The 21,419-nt window shown below is 39.1% G+C and overlaps 2 protein-coding genes across 7 annotated transcripts in view; both read left to right on the forward strand.

Moving 5' to 3' along the window:
* STOX1 (storkhead box 1) overlaps nt 1-10,740 on the forward strand; it is a 33,198-nt gene extending 22,458 nt beyond the window's left edge. For 2 of the 4 annotated variants that reach the window (XM_077822006.1, XM_077822008.1), the window contains exons 2-4: nt 2,179-2,331; nt 6,626-9,008; nt 10,140-10,740. In XM_077822006.1, the coding sequence (XP_077678132.1) occupies nt 2,179-2,331; nt 6,626-9,008; nt 10,140-10,299 (2,696 nt within the window). In that variant the 3' untranslated portion in view covers nt 10,300-10,740. Of the gene's footprint in view, nt 1-2,178; nt 2,332-6,625; nt 9,009-9,252; nt 9,290-10,139 lie in introns of all 4 variants that reach the window. The other 2 variants (XM_077822007.1, XM_077822009.1) reach the window with 2 other exon arrangements.
* A 6,559-nt stretch (nt 10,741-17,299) lies between these two features.
* Nucleotides 17,300-21,419, forward strand: part of LOC144267790 (nucleolar RNA helicase 2-like) — a 28,365-nt gene continuing 24,245 nt past the window's right edge. Inside the window, exons 1-3 of one of the 3 annotated variants that reach the window (XM_077822078.1) lie at nt 17,300-17,574; nt 18,822-19,091; nt 20,716-20,791. In XM_077822078.1, the coding sequence (XP_077678204.1) occupies nt 17,473-17,574; nt 18,822-19,091; nt 20,716-20,791 (448 nt within the window). In that variant the 5' untranslated portion in view covers nt 17,300-17,472. Of the gene's footprint in view, nt 17,575-18,085; nt 18,162-18,821; nt 19,092-20,715; nt 20,792-21,419 lie in introns of those variants that run through there. The other 2 variants (XM_077822079.1, XM_077822081.1) reach the window with 2 other exon arrangements.

Below are 21,419 nucleotides of genomic sequence, written 5' to 3' on the forward strand. Positions count from 1 at the left end.
TAGCAACATCACTGGGGAAATAATGCTCAGCTTTTTCTAAACACTTTTTGTTGAACATAATCATAAATTGTAAAACAAAGGTCCAGAGCAATTTAATAAAAGTTCTTCGAAGTGCTGCTCCTTATTCCATTTATGTAAGAGATATATTCGGTGTTGAGTGTTTTTCTGGTTACAGTATGATAAGGATCAGATTACATAGTCATCCAACTATCTGTCCAGTTTAGTTAAATTAAGCCTGAATTATTGTTTAACCTGATCTACACAAACTTAGCATGTAAAGTCACACTTCTTCCTCTTTAAAAGAAGATCAACCTCTTTGGCTCTGGAATCATTTCTCTACCTCATAAAGTACCCAATGGGGATTTGCTGTTACATTATGCATGCCTTGGTAGTTGATGGTACTATGGGCTGTATGTGCAATATACAGAAATACCAACAGATGACAAAAGAGAATAATTTAATCAAAAACATAGTTTTATTCAGGGAAATAATATGCTGTTAATCTTACCATGTGTGCAAACCCCCCCTGTATAGTCTTGTTTTTACTTATCACAGTGATGTAAGTATAGGATAGTCTGTTTGTTTAGGGATTGATTGTGGTGGTGGTAGTTGTTTATAGGCTTTTATATCCCACTTACCACTATAGTATCAGAACTCCAGACAAATGTTAATGTATTTACCTTATCCCTGTCAGGGAAAAGGGAAAGGATTATCATCCCCAGTTTACCGATGGGGAAACTGAGGCTAACTAGTTTGACTTGACCAATGTAGAACCATGAATAGGACCCAGATCTCCTGGTTCACAGCCCAAGGTCTTGCCTACAAGATCATCGTTCCTTGGGCAGCAATCCTGTAAATACTGATGCACATGCTTGAGGCACATATAAGTAGTGCCATTTAATTCAACCCTAAAGCAGTTTGTTTAACTGGGACTACTCATGTGTGAAGCATGTACATAAGTATTTGCAGTACTACACTCCATGTAGGTGCTTAGCCGGGCTGTACAAAATGGCAAAAGAAAATCCCTTTTGTGGCTTTTAATGCCATTTTACTGAATGCTGTAATATCCTCTGACTTATTTCCAGAATTTTGAGAGCCCAGAAGCTTTTCAGGTGGAATAATGACTGTAAAGCTCTTTGGGTCATGGAATATCTTGTAGAGGGCTGAGTAATTTGATGATGCTGTATATATGTGTTGTGCTGATGATAAACAATATATAAAGAGAGAAATAAAAACAGAAAGGTTAAGTGCCTTTTCTGAACAGGAACTGTGATCCACTTGATCAGGATGGGCCTGAGAATCTGGATACCTGGGTCTTGACCCAGACTTGCTGTATGACCTTGGATATGTCACTTCACCTCCCTGAGTCTCTGTTTTCTGTTCGTAAAATGGGGATAATATTTACCTACACTATAGGGGGTGTTTTGAGGAATAGCGTAAATTATACAGTGCTGTATAAGTACAAAATTATTGTTGCAACAGTGGCAAAGATGATAACAGGACTGAGAAATTTTCTGGCTCCCTGCTTTTTGCTCAGTCAACTAGATAATCCTGTTTCTTAGGCTTTCTCTACACATGGAAAATTTACCAATAATTTTTCTACCAGTGGTTCAGATGAACTGGTCTTAAAATTTGTGTGAGCAACGATGTAGACAGTCTTTTGGTATGTCTCTTTTCTCTTCCATCCCAATTTTTTGAAAACTTTGATATACAACTCACCTATTCAGAAAAGTTGCTGGGTGTTTTGCTTTTTGTGTAGCTCTTCAGAGAAACATAGATTCCACATTTTAGTGTATGTAAGCTGTCATTCAAGCAAACCAGAAGTAGTCAAACATCCTTTTTCTGTTTTTAAGTCCCTTCTTAACTCAGCTTATACGCAATTTTACATTGAATTAAAAACACCTAAGGTAATCTCATTTTACTTAAAAACCTTTTTTCTCTTGTTGCAAATATCAGTGCATTACCATCAGCGTGCCAGGAGTCATATTTTTGTTCCTGAAAAATATTCTTCATAATTAGTTACTAAAAGAGAAGGGGAGAGTGGAGGGTAAGGGGGCAGAAGTATAAAAGGGAGGTAGTGGCAGCTTAAGTTCATGTTTAAGTGGCTATAGCATGAATAATAGTAAACTATACAATATCCCAAATAAGCAGCTTGCTTTCTCTTTTTTTACATTTTAGGTGATGTATCTCCAATTCACATGAATCCTATTTCTCAATCCCAGTTTGTTCCTTTGGCAGAAATTCTTTGCTGTGCTATATCTGATATGAATGCAGCTCATGTTATTGTTACCCAGGAAACATTAATGGATCAGTTGGTGAAATATTATCCAGGTAATATGTTACTTTTTCCCTTCAGAAGCTAATAAATTGTAATTCTTATATTGCTGACAGTGCGTGCAAACATTCATTAACAATCTGCCTGAAGCTGGCAAAATGGAAGAATATAAATGAACAGATAATCACAAATTAATTTATACACCCACCCGCACTATCTCTGTAACTCTATATAGTTTGGTAAAATGTATTTTATTTTTGTATAGAATTCTTCCGACTAAGTATCACTTTATATTGAGAAATAGAAAGAAAATATATCAGTGGCTGTATGCTAAGGAGGGAGAGCACATGAAAATTGAAAGAGGTACTAGAAGAGGCCAAAAGGTAGAGGTGTGTGAAAGTATGGTTTTCCTAACTGGAGATCCTAAAGCTTTTAATCACCCTCTTTAATGGATGGAAACGTGATATTTGACTTACCTAGGGGGTGTGGGATTGGCTAAGAGGAATCCATGTAAAGGGTCTGTGGCCACAAATAAGATTGGCCTCAATTTCAGGTTTGGTGGCCAAACATTTCTTTGCCCCAAAAAGGAAATTCTAAATTCATCACTCATTCTAAATGAGCATTACTCTTTAATCCTGCATGTCTGACAGGAGAGCAGCAATTTCCCCTGAGCTCCCAGGGTTAGGAGCACCTAATTACAATTTTTTTTTTTAAAGTCCCATTCTGGTGTTGGGGTTCTCCTGAGACCTTTTCCACTCAGTTCCCCAAGAGTTCAGTCTGATTCCAGTCTTGTCACTCAGATTCCTTAATTTGGCATACAGCAAAGCTATGCTGAGTTGATCAGACTCAAGCATAGGAAGTGGGTATAGGGTGTACCACACATCCAAAGTTACACAGAAAACCTCTTCCTCTATATACATTTACACATTACATTGCATTTATTATACACTGCATCATCCATTTGGGGATTGTCTTAGTCACTTTGTGGGAACTAATCGCTGTACAACATGTTCTGTTCACCTGCTGCATGTTTGACTTTATTCTTTACCTTATCCTTACACTCCTGACTTTTGCTGTCCATGGTTATCATGTTCTCAGTAAATGGTTCCCTGCATGTTCCCCCCCTTTTATATTAGCTAGTTGAGACATTTTGTCTTTTATCTTATTTACTAAATCTTATTGTTTACTTAGTCTAAATATTCCATTTTCAGCCTGCTGATCTAATTACTTCCCTAATCCTGTCTTCCAAGGCCTTGTCTACACTACAGGGGAAATAGCATATATTCAATAGCATAACTCAAATCGACGTAGCTTAGACCTACTTACCGTGGGGTCCATGCTACATGATGTCGACGGGAGACGCTCTCCTGTTGACTCCCTCTACTCTTCTTGATCCGGTGGGGTACAGAGTCGACGGGAGAGTGATCTGTTGTCGATTTAGCGGGTCTTCACTAGACCCGCTAAATCAGTGGCTTTCAAACTTTTGTACTGGTGACCCCTTTCATATAGCAAGCCTCTGAGTGCGACACCCCCCCCCTTATAAATTAAAAACACTATTTTATATATTTAACACCATTATAAATACTGGAGGCAAAGCGGGGTTTGGGGTGGAGTTTGACAGCTCACGACCCCCCATGTAATAACCTTGCGACCCCCTGAGGGATCCCGACCCCCAGTTTGAGAACCCGTGCGCCAAATCGACCGCCAATGTATCAATCGCCGCTCATCGATCCCCTGGTAAGTGTAGACAAGCCCCAAGAAAGGAGGCCTCACCCATGTTTACTTACATGTGTCCAGCAGGGCCTACATCTGGTACTCCATGAAAGTTCCTTGGTCTGATACTTGTCATCTCTCCTGACCCTTAGTGCTCCTCTAGTCCTGCTTAGCGTACAGGCTACTCTGATAATCCATCCTGCTTGTTCGCTTCTAATGCAAAAATTAGAGGTTTCTAACGATAGGCTTTTAGTGTGTCACCATAGATTGGGCTAGAGTCCTGCCAAGAACTTGAAATAATTTTAAATTGAATCACAACAGCCCCAGATATGATCTTAGCTCAGATGGAAATAACACTCTACATACTTGTAATAAATGAAGGGATATCTCACTCTGCAGACTGCCATAGATGGTACCGTTTTACTGGAAGCTTTCATTCTCACTAAGCAGGACTGCAGGGGCATGGAATTTATGAAAAACCTAGGATGGCCCCCCAGTTTTCAGTAGATTGTCAGGGACTGTGACCCATCATTGAAAAACATTGATAGAAATGGTAATCAGTAAATCCTAGTGGCAGTTGAAAACTTGGGTTTATTCGTATTTGATTAATTGAAGAAGAGAATTGCTATACCGGATTTAGTTGGGTATCCTATCTCCAACAATAGCCAGTACTACATTCGTCAGAGGAAGATGAAACGGTCCTATAAAGGACCATTGTGTAATAACGTGTCCATAGGGAACTCTTTGTAATTGCTGTCAGTTATGGGGTGGCTGCACAGTTTGTATCTCTTATAAATATTTTATCCTATTTAATGTAATGAGAATATCCTCAGTTACCTATACAAATGTTTAATCCTTTTAAAAACAACAACAAAATGTGCTAAATTATGTAGGTAGGAACTAGAATCCCAATACAATACTGATTTCCATGAGCATAGCTTGAGGGGACAAATGTTGCTGTTCTTAACACTTTAAAAGTTCCATATCATCAGCCCCCCCCAATGGTTCCTACTAAATACTGGAACAAATCCAACCAAGGTGTGGCTGCCCCTTTCCTTCCTCCTTTTCAAAAGTTGGCTTATCTCACTACTCAGGAGTTGGGGTTGATGAAGATGAACTGTTGTCTGCCCCTTGCATCTGTTGTTGGTGAATTCAAAAGATTGGCTAGTGTATCTTTTTCACTGCCCTCTATTGGAGAGAATTCATAATTGCTGTCATTTACTGGATGGCCTATAGATAAGCCCCTTCATTTTCAGTTTAAACCAGTTTTTACCAAAAAAATTCCCAGGTTTTACAACAAGTATTATTCGTTTTTGTCTGATTTTCACCCTACTTTTGTACCATTCAAATATATAAAAAATAACTTGTTTTATTAGGAAACTACAATACATTGCATGAGATATATGTATTACGATAATACATTAGTATGTGTGTACATGCAAAGCTGCTTGTTGAAGTAAGGCTACGTATTCGTCTACAAGATACACCCAATAAACAAACAGGCACGCATGCAAGCTCTGAAGTATATGAGCATCTGAACATATTGATGAATCTCATGCCCACCACATACATATTTCAAGCTGCTAGCAGATAATGGTTTAAAGATTTCACACACTAAAATGGGAAGAAAATGAAAATCTGTATCAAAATACATTTCGGAACACAAGGAAGTACTTGAAAGTTTGAAAAAAACAAAAACAGGATGAAGTTGAGTATATGTGCTGCAAACGTTGTGGCCAAATTATTAAATAGAACTATTAGCCCTATAAATATTTATAAGTCTACAACAGTAAATTGTTTATTCAAATGAAAAGTTTTATTTGGGGAGTAGAGATATATTGTGCTCTTAAACTCAGAGGTGGCATTGTGTTTGGAGTTCTGTTTTAGTTCTGCAGCAAACTACATTGATGAATGGAATTCAAAGCATTAATCTATGGAATACTTTCCCTCCCATCTTTCCATCCACCAAAATAAACCCCAATATTTACCCAGAAAAATTAATAGTTTTTTGCACTGATACTCAACTGATTTTGTAGTTGTGGTAATAAATATTGATAAATTTATGGGAAAAAATAAATAATATAAAAACTGAAAGTGAAGGGTCCTACCTCTAAAAGAGCCCTTCATGTCCTTCACAGCTGCAAGAGGATTTCTGTTAGTTCTGTGCATAAACTCTGGATTTATGAAGCACCAGGTACTGAGTTCTGTTCATAATTCTGCATCTGTGAAGTTTAGCTCACAGTTGTGACATCTCTGTCCTGTATGCTGCTGTAGGATTTTGTTTAGTGTATTTTTTGCTGTTGGACAACTGTGTGTTACATTTTTTTTATTCTGGCTCTTAAAGTTGAACACAGTGATGTGTCTTTAAACCATCCAGTTAAGAATGGCATCACATGATCGAAACTGTGGGAGTTTTTATTGTTAAGATTGATTTTGTACTACTCAAATTCTTAGTATGTGAGTGGTCTTAGACTCTTTTGTAAACCCTTCATACTTAATCAGTATGCTTCTTGTACGTCTCAGTGACGTCCAAATTTGTTACATTTCAGTAAATTACCATTCACTTCTAACTTTTCATGATTTTATGTATTAAATTATTTCTGATTGAAATACTTATATACTGTATCGTTATTATAGGTATAACAACTCCCTCACAAGAAATTCTATATAGTGTGCTTGGAACTCTAATTAGAGAAAGGAAGATATATCACACTGGAGAAGGCTACTTCATAGTGACCCCTCACACCTACTTTATCACAGATAATGTCATGAAAGACCATAAGAAGTTCCTGTTAGAGGATAATTGCCCTCTACTGCCATCCGCTTCTTACCTTGTAAGCATGGAGAGCTCTGCAGATCTAACAAAAGAAAATGTTCCTATGGTGTCTCATTGCAGATCCTGCCATTGTTTCCCTGCTCAGGCTACATTCAGGGAACAAAGACATCAGCAATTAATTAACCATGAGCCTAATGGAAGAGGTCAAAAAGGCTCTGGTGAGTTGAATCCCTCAGTTCAGAATCAGCCTCTCTCTACATTAGTTGAGACTCATTCATGTGACACAACCAAGTCCTTAACTTCAATGAAAGAAAAAGAAAAATGTAAAAAGTTCGGCCTTAGTCTTTTCTGGCGTAGTAGCACATCTAAAAAAGAAAAACCTAAAAAAAAGTATTCTTCTTTTTCTGCCCAATTTCCTCCTGAAGAATGGCCAGTCAGGGATGAAGATAATTTAGATAACATTCCACGTGACATTGAACATGAAATCATCAAGCGTATTAACCCTGTGCTGACAGTAGATAACTTAGTTAAACACACAGTACTAATGAAGAAATTTGAGGAACAGAAAAAATATATTAGCAAAGGCACCTCAACTGAAATGTTGACAATTCAGCAAAAGCATATTTCAAAAGGGTCTGTTGTTAAAAAACAAAGTAAAACAGCAAAGTATCACAGGAAAATTCAATCCAGTAAAGAAAAGCAAATAAGAAAAACCCAGAGAAAATCTCAAATCAATGAGGTAATGTCAGAAAATGACAAACAGGAAAAATATGCAGAGCGTCTGTCATCACATGTTACAAATGAAGTTGTAGCTCATGAACAGCTACATGAGGATGGAACAGTTGTTAAATCCCATTTTATATATAAAAAGCAAATTAAGAATCCTTTTCAAGGTCTACCATGTGGAGAGAAACTTTCTACAAAAGGGCACAAAGGTCAGAAAAACAGTCAATTTAAGTCCAGGATTCTAAAGCAAGAATGGAATTTTCAAAGGTCAAGGTCTTTGGATTCCTCAAGAACCTTTGACCATGAAGCCATACAATCAAATGCTGAAAAATGCAGTGACAAAGCCAAGCAAAACAGATCATCCCACGTTAACAATTCTTCCCTCCAAGCCATCAAAGGCCATTTCAGTGAATGCTCTAATTATCCACAATGCAGTACTTTACGAATAGATGATAAATGTCATTACTCCAGAGAGAGTAGCCTTTCTGACTATGTCTATAGAGGGGCAAACAAAAAACTTATTGGAGATATTCCAAAAACTCATTTCTCTTACATTGAAGATATGTTTGAGTTTAAGGAAGAAATAAAGTATCCCCTAAGTTCAAAAGATACCCATCAGTGTGACAAACCTGCCATCATACGTGAGCTACTAGATCAAACATCAAATCGTTTTCAGAATTTCAGTCTTTCTAATGATCCTGCTGATGCTAACCAGTTTAAACAATCTGAAGATGGTGCCACTCAAAGACTAAGTACTGACAAAAAGAATGAACTAATGTTTAGCAATACTACTACTAAATGGCCTGAGTCTGTTAACCCAGAAAAAAAAGGATTTATTGATGATCAGACTTTGTATCAAAAAGTAGATGATTATGATGTTTGCAGCTTGTTATATCTTGAGGAGGAGGATTACCCTGAATCATATCAACAGCAACTCAGCCACACCATTTCAGAAACAGGAGAATGCAGTAAGGGAATACAACAAATAAGCACTGAACTGTCTCTCAGAAACTGCGGTCTTAATAGTCATCCAGCTGAGTGCAATACTAATGTAAATCAATTAGATTCTTGTGGGCATGAAGGAAATGAATGTCATAGTCTTAGTGGGTCAATGGATAGCTCACAAGAGTGCCAGAAAATTGATCTTGCAGGAGAAAATTGTTTCCATGATCGGCTATCTCAGTTTGTTTACAAACATCATGATGAGGAAGTTGAACTTGCTGAACATGTTCAGGCTTCAGATATTGGTGTCAATATATTTGATTTCTGCAAAGCAAACGACGGTGACTCAGATGCTGAAAGTTTGCCAAACACTCCCAATGACATGAGAGAGAAATCGGCGTGCTCGACACTGGGGCTGCAGACCATGGAAATGAGAAAAAAAATTGGAAAAAAGCAACAGCTTTTTAATAGTATACATACTACTGTTTCAGGGCCGAATGTCCAAAAAGAACCAAGTAACTTAGAAGGAACAGAAAACCAGAGCATTACAGGAGACAGCGGAATTGATTCTCCAAGGTAAGAACACACATGTCAGTGATGTTTTTCTATTATAATAATAATCATCATCAGATTTAGGAAGAATTGCTGGAATAGATAACAATTGTATTGTCATGAAGAACTCCATTGCTAAAATGCACTACAGAAATACTTCCAACAAGATAGTGCTAAAGCGTCTCTGGTATAAGCTACACTAACTAATATTGTATGTAACAATTTTGTTTCTCTGAGGCAGAAAAATATGATTCATTCTGTTTTACAGATTGGGGAATCAAGACGCAGAGAGATTAACCACTTAGGTAGGAGACACTGGCTTTGTGGTTAAACACGGGCCTGGTAATTTGGAGGCTTGGGTTTTGACATAGACCTTGCTGTGTGATGTTTGGTATGTCGCTTAACCTGTGTGTGCCACAGTTACTCCAGCTGAAAACTAGGGATAATAGTTACTTAAAATAGGTGTTTTGAGGTCTAATTAAATCTGGAAAATGTTATTCAGGCCAGTCAGAGTTGCAGATGGATTTTAAGTGTTCTGGGCTCTCGGCCCTGTGCTCGTTCCTTTATTGAGGCATCTGTAACCTTTAAGAGACTATCCTCACTTTTCATAGTTTTTCGCAAATTCACCATAAAAGGTCTTGTGTGAAACAAGCTTGAGTTTCACATGCTTGCCTGTGAAAAAAGATCAGGCTTCCAAGTGTTAATAAAAATTTGAAATTTTTGAAAGTTTGAAATTGGAGGAAACTAATTAATTGGCAAAACACTACATTTAAATTTTTGAGAGAGAAATTCAGCCCCACTCTATAAGTAACATCAAGGTGTCATATGATTCATGACTCTTGACATGATGGCACTGAATGTAGAGAAGACGACTACTTCTTCTTCTTCTTCATATCCACTATCACTTTGAAAAGCTAGTATGCAGTTAGTAAGTTAGTAAGGACCAAATCCTGCAGTTCTTCTTTAGGCAAACTTCCTAATGAAATCAGCATGTGTTTTTGCCTGAGTAGGGACTATAGCATTTGGCCCTGTGTTCTTTTGGCACATTTTTGGCTTATTAGCTGAGTATTGATAGTTTCAATTCTCAGTGGGTACTCTGATAACCCAGAAATATCTATGTGGCACTAAAAACTAAATAAACTGTTTTATTTTTAGAACACAAAGTCTTACATCTAATAATTCAGCCATTTTGGATGGATTGAAAAGAAGACGCAGTTTCCTACAGAACTTTGAAGGCAAAAATAACATTGCAAAGAGTGGAAGGATGCTTACACAAAATACATTGTTGCAGTTAACTCCAGTCATGAATGTTTAAGTTTCTTTTCTTACAGAGCTTTGTGAATTCTTTCCTTTGTATAATGTAAATAGCATTACTGTAAATTTTTTAAACAATCAAATACATAAAGATGCATCTAAATCCATGTCTGTTCTTTAAACTTGTTTGAACTAGGGCTGTCAAGCGATTAAAAAATTTAATCTTGATTAATTTATTTAAATATTTTGGGGTTTTTTTTAGATTTTCAAATATATTTCAATTACAACATAGAATACAAAGTGTACAGTGCTCTCACTTTATATTTATTTTTGATTACAAATATTTGCCATGTAAAAAACAAATAGTTTTTTTTTCAGTTCATCTCAGACAAGTGCGGTAGTGCAATCTCTTTATCATGAAAGTTGAACTTACAAATGGAGAATTATGTACAAAAAAACCCTGCATTCAAAAATAAAACAATGTAAAACTTTAGAGCCTACAAGTCCACTCAGTCCTACTTTAGCCAGTCGCTCAGACAAACAAGTTTGGTTACATTTACGGGAGATAATGCTGCCTGCTTCTTATTTACAATGTCACCTGAAAGTGAGAACAGGTGTTTACATGGCACTTTTGTAGCCGGCGTTGCAAGGTATTTATGTGCCAGATATACTAAACATTTGTATGCCCCTTCATGCTTCAGCCACTATTCCAGACAACATGCTTCCATGCTGATGATGCTCATTTAAAAAAAAAAAAAATGCGTTAATTAGATTTGTGACTGAACTCCTTGGGGGAGAATTGTATGTCTCCTGTTCTGTTTTACCCATATTCTACCATGTATTTCATGTTATAGCTGTCTCGAATGATGACCCAGCACATGTTCATTTTAAGAACACTTTCACTGCAGATTTGACAAAACACGAAGAAGAAGGTACCATTGTGACATTTCTAAAAATAGTTAAACACTCGACCCAAGGTTTAAGAATCTGAAGTGTTGCCCAAAAACTGAGAGGGATGAGGTGTGAAGCATGCTTTCAGCAGTCTTAAAAGAGCAACGCTCTGATGCGGAAACTACAGAACCCGAACCACCAAAAAAGATGATGAAAAAGAACATGCATCAGTTCACTCTGCTTTGGATAGTTATCAAGCAGAACCCATCATCAGCATGGATGCATGTCCTATGGAATGGTGGTTGAAGATGAAGGGATATATGAATCATTAGCACATCTGGCATGTAAATATCTTGTGAAGCCAGCTACAAAAGTGCCATTCGAACGCCTGTTCTCACTTTCAGGTGACATTGTAAACAAGAAGTGGGCAGCATTATCTCCTGCGAATTATAACCAAACTTGTTTGTCTGAGCGACTGGCTAAAAAGTAGGACCAAGTGGACTTGTCTGCTCTAAAGTTTTACTTTGTTTTGTTTTCGAGTGCAGTTATGAAACAAAAAAAATCTACATTTGTAAGTTACACTTTCACGATAGAGAATGTACTATAGTACTTGTATGAGGTGAATTGAAAAATACTATTTTTTCATTTTTACAGTGCAAATATTTGTAATAAAAAAATATACAGTGAGCACTGTACACTTTGTATTCTGTGTTGTAATAGAAATCAATATATTTGAAAATGTAGAAAAACATTCAAAATATTTAATAAACTTCAATTGGTAGTTTGTTTAACAATGCAATTAATCGCGATTAATTTTTTTGAGTTAATCATGTGAGCTAACTGCGATTAATCGACAGCCATAGTTTGAACATTTCATTTTCGATTCTTGACTTTTAATTAACATTTTAATAAGACAGTTAGTTACTTTTGTTATAGCTATGTGACCATGTTTGTAATAAAAATGTGTAAAGAAAAAGTATGGACTAAGAGTGTACTTCATTCAGGTTAAATTACTAGCCTGACATGATTGTGGGTGGAGCTCCAATAGAAACCATGCAACTACAATCAGTTGACACAAATTGCAGTGACTAAAGGTACTTCCTGTGTGCACCACTGGACCAACAGAACCCACTAGATACCAGCATACACAAAAGAGTTAAGTAGGAAAAAAGATTTAACATCCTGCCTCACCCTGAAAAAGCCACTTGAGATAGAACACTAATAATACTCTGCTGATTAAAGCCAGTGGACCTACTCGTATAAGACAAACAGGAGTTAGTGTTTCTAAATATAAGTGAAGAGAATATTTTACCGATACAGGATGCACAGGAGAAAATAGACTATATTAGTTCTACTAACTAAAAAGTTTCACTTAGGCCACACCTTATTGAATGTCAAATTAGACTCTCTGAAAGAGGACCTTTTTTCTCTTTAAGTGCTAGAATGGTGGTGACTTAATCTCCTAATTCTAAAGTGGATAAAAATCAATGACTTTTTAAAAAATTGGATTTTTAAATTTAAATACATATTTATGTAAAATAAATCTATTTAAAATTAAATTTGAAATTGACAACCTATATTAAGGCCACTACAATCTATTATCATCTAAATTTTATATAAAAAAATCCAAGCAGTACATATTTGCTGCCAAAGTTTTAAAGGAATTCAGACCACTGATCTGGTGGACGTCACTGGCTAAGACCCTGGAACCATAGTCTCTTGAAGTGCTAAGCCAGCTTTTGACAGCCATAGCCTCTTCTGCAGGTGCAGAGAGAATATTTTCTTTTCAGTTTATTCAGCTAGGTCAGTTCAATTACAAGTTTATTCAAAGTTGAGAAATTGATTCAGAGTTGTAAAAGTAAGAAAGTTTTGTTTCTTCTTCCACTGTGTATAAGAATGAGGTGAGAGGATGAGAGACTAGTTCTTAAAAACTTGGATATGGTGACAAGAAACAATCAGTTTGATACACTAACTACAGATAATACTTCCTTTGTTTAATAAATCCAGTACTGCAAAACATGTTTTGATACTTCCTCCCGCCTCTGCTTCTTCTTCCCCCCACCCCACCCCACCCCGTTATGTGTCCAATACATTTAAGGCAGTTTTATTTAACTAATAAAAATACCATTTTAAAACATTGGGTTTTTTAAACTTTTTAATTTAATTCTAATTTTCATCCAAATGCAGCTTGATACAAATCAGAAGTAAAAATTAATCCACTAAATAAGAAATAAATCATTCACCATTTTACATTTTTATATTCTGTCAGAAAAATTAAGAATCTGAATAAATGTATGTTAAGGGGTATAATGTGTTTAAATAAATGCATATAGATACATTATATCCCCCTCATTAGCAAAAACTATGGAACTTAGTGTAAAGGCTATATTTAGTTGAAAATCAACATGTTTTGCACGGCTAAAATTGGTTCTTTATTCCCAGATCTTTATTCTCAGCACCAGGTTTTAATTTGTGGTTCCCTGATCCTTATTCAAAGGCCAGAATTATTTTAAAGTACATCAATGTAAGAGTCATTGTTTAGAAATTTCATCAAATTAATATGATTGTGATTAAAATTTAAATTACTAAACATTAAATAATCAATGGGTTTTGACTGGCTATACATGACAAAATGTGCCTTGGGTCCCCGAGTGTCATGTCCCCACAACTGTGGGACTGTTCTGAAGGAGCTGGGACATAGCACTCGCTGCCCCAAAGCTTCATTCCTAGGAAGTGTGCTGTCATGTGTCATGCTCCCATCCCACTTCCATTTTGTGAATAGTGTTTGAATAAGGTCCTGGGGCTTGTCAGACTGTACATGACAAAATGTGTCTCAAGTCAGCCCAAGTGACATGTCCCTATAACAGTTCCACTCTTTTGAAGGAGCTGGGACATGCCACTCCCTAACCCGAAGCTTCGTACTTGAACAGCATGTTGCCACGTTACATCCCCACCCCTCTTCTGTATTATACTTAGGGCTTGAATAGAGAGTTGCAATTTGACTGACTCTACATGCCAAACTGTGTTTTGGGTCACCTGAAGTGACATGTCGCTGCATCTGACAGTGTTCTGAAGGTCCTAGCACATGCCACTCATCGGCCCCAAGCTTTGCTCCTGAACAGTATGCTACAAAAGGTCACATTCCCACCCCTCTTCCATATCCTGCAGAGGACTTGAATAAGGAGTTGTGTTTTAACTGACTGTAGATGATGACAAAATAAGTCATGAGTCGGCCCGTCCCCCCCAGGTGACACGTCTGCAATCATCAGACTGCATTGAAGGTGCTGGGATATGCTACTCTTCAACCTGAAGCTTTATTCTTGAGCAATGTACTGTCATGTCTCATACCCCTATCCCACTTCCATACTGTAAATGTTGCTTGAATAAGGAACTTGGTTTTATCTGGCTGTTACAAAAAGCATCTGCCACCATTCGACAAATCTGAAGGAGCTGCGACATGTAATTTTGGGTATGGCTTTTCTGAGTGCTAACCGATATTGTACCTCTTCTTCAATATTGTCTATTTCAGTTAGTAAACATGCAAAAGGCATGTAAAAATCAACACAAAGGAATATTCAATATTTGTAAATCCATCTGTAATGTTTTCACAAATTGTATGGACAGCTAGAAATTAGGAAGCCTGTAACAATGCTTGCTTGTTCTTCGACAACTTTTGCACAAAAAAAAGGCTTTATTTATCAAATTTTAATTGTGTTAGAAATAAATACATTTGTTGTTAGTGATGTTCTTTTGCTTGTTACACAAGGGAAGTAAGATAAAGAAAGTATGGTTTGGGTTTTTGGAGCTGCTCTTGAGGATCCTGAAAAATATTTGCCTTGCTTCTTGGGTGTTGAATGTGGATTTTTATTGCAAGTCTTACCTTGAGTGAGAGGCTCTGGAATATCTAAATCCACAACCTTGTTAGCTACTATATTCTTAGACTCCTGTTACTGACATGCAAAATGCTTACTGCAGTTGCCCCACAGTTTAGCTTTAATTGTGAAGTTCATAATTTCCACAAACTCTGAAGCTCTGCAATGGAGTTTGTCATTTTTCACAATTCTGAAAAAGTTTTCAACAATGGTAATATTGTCCCTGGTTAATGGCCATTTTATTGCTTGTAGCATAATGCCACTCCATAATAGTACTAGTGAGACATACTTGAACAGGACTTCCCACAGTTCAGTACTATTATACATCTGGAGGAGAATTTACATCTAGATCATCTTTTCCCAGATGTGTGTGGTGGAATCAGTTTTTAATAAAAGATGATTTCTGCGAATTGCTCTTTGTTTATTTTCAGTCACCATTTTCTGGTCAAATCCAAGAATGTCTTCAGTGAAGGATATCTGTTGTTTCCATACAGGTTGTGTTACCTCTCTTATTAAGTCCCTGCACTGTCTGGTTAAATGTGCTGTACTGAAAAATCTTGCTGAGCCTGTTAATCATTTATGCATTGCTTTCCCATTTTTCAATAGTGTACAAGCATACAAGAAAAACTTCTTGACATCAGTGGACACTTACTTTAGCTACATGTCCACATTTTTAATCATATAGCTGCACAAATGTGTAATATTGTAAAATCAACTTGCCGAACCCAGTGCCTGGAAAGCTGCTAGCTATAAGGATCCAAGATTGTGTTTGTTGACAAGGCTCTGAAGTATTTGGAAGAGAAATGAGATGCTGCCATTCTTCTCAAACTTTGAAATCCAGCTGAAACATACTGATATATTTTTAAATAGTTTGACCCTTTAAGTAAGGAGCGGATACCACCAATAGGCAACCAGTTTCAGCCTTGACATATTTTAGAGATTACCAACCAATGAGAATCAACTTTTTTTTAGGAAAATAACTAAAAAACACAAGTATAAAACAAGATTAAAACTGACTATTTAAATCAAGGTTTTAAGCTAAAGCTGTTCAGATTGCATACATGGAGAAGTAATGATGACCTCTAGTGGTGAACACTTGTCTATTTTCATGGCTGTTGCATCCCAGTGAAGTGACACTCACTGTGGTCAGATGGCTTCTTTAATAAAGCAACAATATGGGGATAAGGGGGTGGTAATCGAAAAGGTTATGCTTAAATAAATTCAAACAATTTTCTTTAAATAAATCCTGTATCCTCAGGTATTTAAATGAGGTCTGTACTAGCTCCTATTATAAACTGTTTAGATAGGGATAAAACTGGAAAAACCCACACCAGTAGTGGCTGAGAGTGAACACTAGGTTTTTAATCACTTAGGACACAGTGCTGTTTCTAGAGAACGGGTAGGGGACCTTTATGCTACTGTAGAATTTTTTCTGTCCAATGCGAGTATGCAGAAACTTGACCCCACCAAGCGAGCCCACCTGGTTGGAGTGGCATAGGCCTGCTTTTTGCTTCCCAGTCCTACTCCCTGGACATGGAGGTTGGCTGGGATATAAAGGGATGAGATTCCTGTTACATGGCACTGATCCCTATCCACTGAGTAGGGCTCCCACCACTAAGGTGCAAAGAAATGGGACAACACCGATAAGCCTGAGGCCATCAAACTGGGCAGCTGCCCGTGCGTGGTGAGTTCCCTTATGGACCTCCCTGGACAGACTGCGCCCCCTTATGACTATCCTGGGACAGGCGGCCGGCCGCGTGCCCTGGGGACCCTCACAGCTAGCCCAGGACAGCTGTCTCCAACAGGCACATGCTGGGAAAGCCCAGCCAGGTGGCAGCCCCAACACTGAGCGCACTGCTCTGACTGCAGCGGGGCCCAGGGCACGGGGCCGAAAGCCATTAAACAAAACGATAAGCCCCGTAAATGATGGAAACCACTTCAACCCCCGGGGGGGTGGCTCCCGCACCTCTGCCCAGCCTGCACGGCGAGCAGCACCGCTAGGCAGGAGAAGGTGGCCCGGGGAGGGGCTCAGTGGCTTGTAGCGCAGGCCTAGTGGGCCACGCCTGCTTGCAACGTAGGGTGCGGGCAGCGCCCAGCGATGCAGGAAGCTCGTGAGGGAGCCGCACTCACCTCGCTCTGGGAAAATAACGGCGGCAGCGCACCGCGCGCTGCGTTTGGAATCTTATGGACGCTGTAGCCCCGGTGCATGTTGGGCCTTGTAGTCTTAGTGAGCATGCCGGGCTTCGGAGGCCCTACGGCCCTGCGTTCTGCTATGTGACGCTGCTGGCTGCGGCGAGGGTAGGGGGCGGGGCGTGGCGCGAACCCCTGGAGGGCCGGTCCTAGTGCAGGCCGGTGATGAACGGTTAAGCCGACCCCTTCCTGCGTCTCCCTGCTTGCCGGCCGGCGAGAGGGTTCCGGGGCGGAGTTCGCTTTTCTCGCGCCCATCCCGGCTCCCGGAGCAGCCGGGGGAAATGCCCGAAGCCACCCGGCTCGAAGCCAGCAGCGGGGACGAGGCCGAGAGCCCCATGGAGAGCGGGACCGCCCCAGAGAGCAGCCGCAGGAGGAGGCACAAGGTACCGGCGCCTTTTGCGTTGTCAGACTGCGTGCGACAGGGTCCCGGCGGCTCTCTGGGCAGGCGGCCCCGGCCCGTGCTGTGCGGCTCTCGGCTCGGGCGCGCGGCGGGGGCCAGCTTCGCCGGGGCTGCCAGCCTGCCGTGGGGCCGGACTCGTGGGGCGTAGCCTGGCCAGGTTGTGCGGGGGCGGGGCGGCCAGTGCTGTCCCTGCTCGGCGTCCCCAGCCTCGCGCTCGCTTGGCGGGGTGGCGGCGCCTCTTGCCCGGGGGGATCGCTGGGGCGTCGGTGGGGCAGCGTTCCCTCCACAGCCCGCTTGTTTCTGTTACCCTGTGGCCGTGCCCCAGGTGGCCGGTCCCTCCCGGGCCCCTCCGGCGCTGGTCCCGGCTGCTTTTCCCATGCGCACTCTCTTCTCCTTATTTCTCTTGCTCTTTTCCACGTAACTTTCCCTTAGGGGTGTTGCTGTGTTAACATCTTTAGTTTTTGGTGTGACACCCAGGCAGTGTTTCCGTGTGCTGGCGTTGTGCAGGAATCGGGACTTGCATTGCACAGCGATGCCTAGAAGCACTAGGACAGTAGAGCCGGATTTGGGGTAAAAATCACATTTTGTCCCTTCATTTTGTATTCTTCTCTGAAAAAAAACAAAACTGTGCTGAGGTATGAATCCTGTAGTCTGTTTCATGACAGATTCTCCTAGGGTTTCTTACTTCTCATATTTTGGTACTGTTTACTGCCAGAAACAGTAGACCAAAGTCAAGTCTGATATGGTAACCCTATGTTTGTACTTCACAACAAAGTATATGCTCACCTTTTTAAAAGGGATGAAGTATTTTATAGTATCTGTTACAAGTAATCTAAAAAAGAGGGTAAAATTTTAGGATTAAACCATGATACTGATCTCTCTGAAGTTCTTTAATGGGTTGCAAACTACTTTGTAAAAAAACATCACAGGTGTATTATGGTTGGAGTTCCAAATGAATGGAAAGTGTAAATTCTTTGCAAATAAAATCAGAAAAATGCATGATGGGATTCCCCTCCCATAACCTAAATGAGTCTGTTTTCATACATACCCGTATGCAAAAGCTGCCTTTGATTTTAACTAATACGAAAACAAGTTTTTACAGATGGATAGAGAGTAACCAATTCCTTTAATTCTTGGAACAATTACATGTTTTTACAATTTCACAAAGCCTTGGGATGGTATGAAAGTCTGCAGTTTTATTTTAATTGTGGTTTCTTTATTACTTATTAGAAAGATAAAAAAGAGAGAGAGTCTAAACACCATGATAAATCCAAGAAGAGGAAATCCCGAACAGAGGAAAATGGGCTGTCTGAAGATGACCTTGAACCTCCCAAACTCAAAAAGATGAAGGAGAGAGAGAGAGTGAATGGAGATACTGGGGAAAGAAGCCCAGAGCACAAGAAGAAATCTTCCTCCCTAAGTAATGGAGTCACCCCCACAAAAACACAGTGTAATTTCAGTGAAGCATCAAGTGGAGAGTGTGACAGCGAACCAGAGCAGGTGCAGCTAGACACTGGGTTTTGCTACAGTTAGGTTTAGCTCCTGTATTACAACATGGCTGAGTTTGGAAGAAATTCTCTCTCATAGATTTATTTTTCAACATTTGTTTTTGTGTAACCAATGTAAAGGATATTTAGCTTTTACTTAAATTACAACTCAGGCAGCTGTAAAACTTGAAATGTCTGAATGCTCAAGTTTTGTATTGCAGCATCATATGTCACAGGAAATCTGTTGGTTTAAAATTACATAGTAATAAGACGTTAAATATGCTGCTTGGAAGCAGGACTTCATTTAAAGTTAATGACACACTAACACGGCTTCTTGACTGAGGCAGTTCGGTGCTGTGGGTAATAATTGCAGTCAGGTAGTACTTTAAGATTCTGTATTAGTCATTCGATATGGATGCAGTTGCCAGGAGTCTATATTTTAATTGATCTATCTTGAATATAATTGATGTTTACAATAAAGTAACCTTGAGTTGATTCTAGCTGAAAACTACTGTATATATGTATATGCTCTGCTCTAAATGTTTGTGCTTGACTTAGTCCTCCAAAATCCCATGAGAAGAACTAGACTAATTTTAAAAACGAAAAATCTTTACTGCAGATTAGTTCCCCAAATTTACCCAACCGTAACAAGAGTTTGTGCTTCTAAATGTAATGTGCTTATTGCTGAAAACCTTCTTTTGGAAGGGTGGAGAGAAGCAGTAACTTCCATGTTCTTTTCTGTTGTTTCTTTATAGTTTGTTTTTCCTTGCTTGAGCCCCATTTGATGTGAAGTAGCAATAAGGTTAGTGCTCATTAGTCCTCTTGTGGAGAGAGACTGAACCTTCACAGAAAAATAGGCTTGTGACGTTTTACTTGGTACCCCTCACAGAGCCCTGAAGTCCCCCGCCCTAGCTTTCCTCAGAATTCTGTGTTGTAGCCACTACATCATCAAAACTGTATTAAAATTGCATCATAATCTGTGGAAGGCATTGATATTAGTGAAATGTGGTTCATGCACTTAAGGTTTGAAACTAATGCCTAAGCACTGCACCAGTGGTACGCTAATCCAGGGAGTAAGAGATGGCGTGGAATCAAACCTGACTTTTGCTTATTGCGGTACAAATCACTAGCACCGGGCCACCAGTAACTCTTTGTTTTTAAAAATAAACATCCTTGAATTAAACTGAACAAGTACTGGAAGCCGTAGTTACGTGTAACTTGCATCCGTTGAATTTGTAGTGGTTACAACACAGAATTCTGAGGAAAGAAAGCTAGGATGGGGACTTCAGGGCTCTGTGAGGGGCACCAAGTAAAACTTCACAAGCCTATTTTTCTGTGAAGGTTCAGTCCCCCTCCACAAGAGGACTAATGAGCGCTAACCTTGCTATTTCACGTGCATTAGATGGAAAAGATGTGACTTCCTAATGTAAGTTTTAAATCCATTACATGGAGGTCACACAAGGCAGTGGTGTTCAGTAGTTAGAACAAGAGGTTGGATTTCAGGACCTTCCATTGTGGTCCTGAGCCTGCTACTGAAAAGCTGACCTTGGGACAAGTTATTTAACCCTTTCTGCCTTAATTTTCTTACCTCTGAAATGCTCAATACTTATGTGCAAAGTATTATTTTTACCTAACAGGAACTGACTGCAGAGCAGAAGGAAGGTGCTTTCTCCAATTTTTGTATTTCCAAAGAAACTATTGAGCTTCTTCGAGGTAACTTTCTTGTCATAATAGTTCAATAGTAAAACTGACAGAACAGAAGCATCTTTAATTCTGTTTGTTGATTGTGAGGAAAAAGTACTAATAACCAGGAAATATGATATGTCCCCTACCCTTATGTATGCAAACGCTGTTGTCGCACTTCTGGTGGTACCCAAATGGCATGTTATCCACATATGTTGTCCCAGTCAGCCCAGCCTTTATGCTAGAACTTTAACTAACATAAATCCAATATCAAGATTCTGTGGCTTAAAATTACTTTATTCCATTTACAGAATAAGAATTAATTCCACTGAAATTGAACTAAAAGTTCTTACTTCAATACTAATGAACAAATTTATAACACAATATTTGTATGTAATATTATAACAAGATCAAGTAATTCATAAACTACTGGTTTAAATCAAGCAGTACTCAAGAGATTGAAGAAATGGGTGGAGAGTAGTGCATGCATAGGGCAGCATAATTCTTCTCTGGTGGGAAAGTTGCTGGGTAGGAACAGAATAATCAGTATCTCTGGGAAGGCAGTATTAGCAAATTGGGTGAAGTGAGTCCAAGAGCCTTACTGAACTGGATTCTGAGACTAAGTAAACTAGAGAAAGTGTGCTAGTCCTGCTTTTTC

This window comes from Eretmochelys imbricata, chromosome 7, assembly GCF_965152235.1.
Source record: "Eretmochelys imbricata isolate rEreImb1 chromosome 7, rEreImb1.hap1, whole genome shotgun sequence".
NCBI lineage: Eukaryota > Metazoa > Chordata > Testudines > Cheloniidae > Eretmochelys > Eretmochelys imbricata.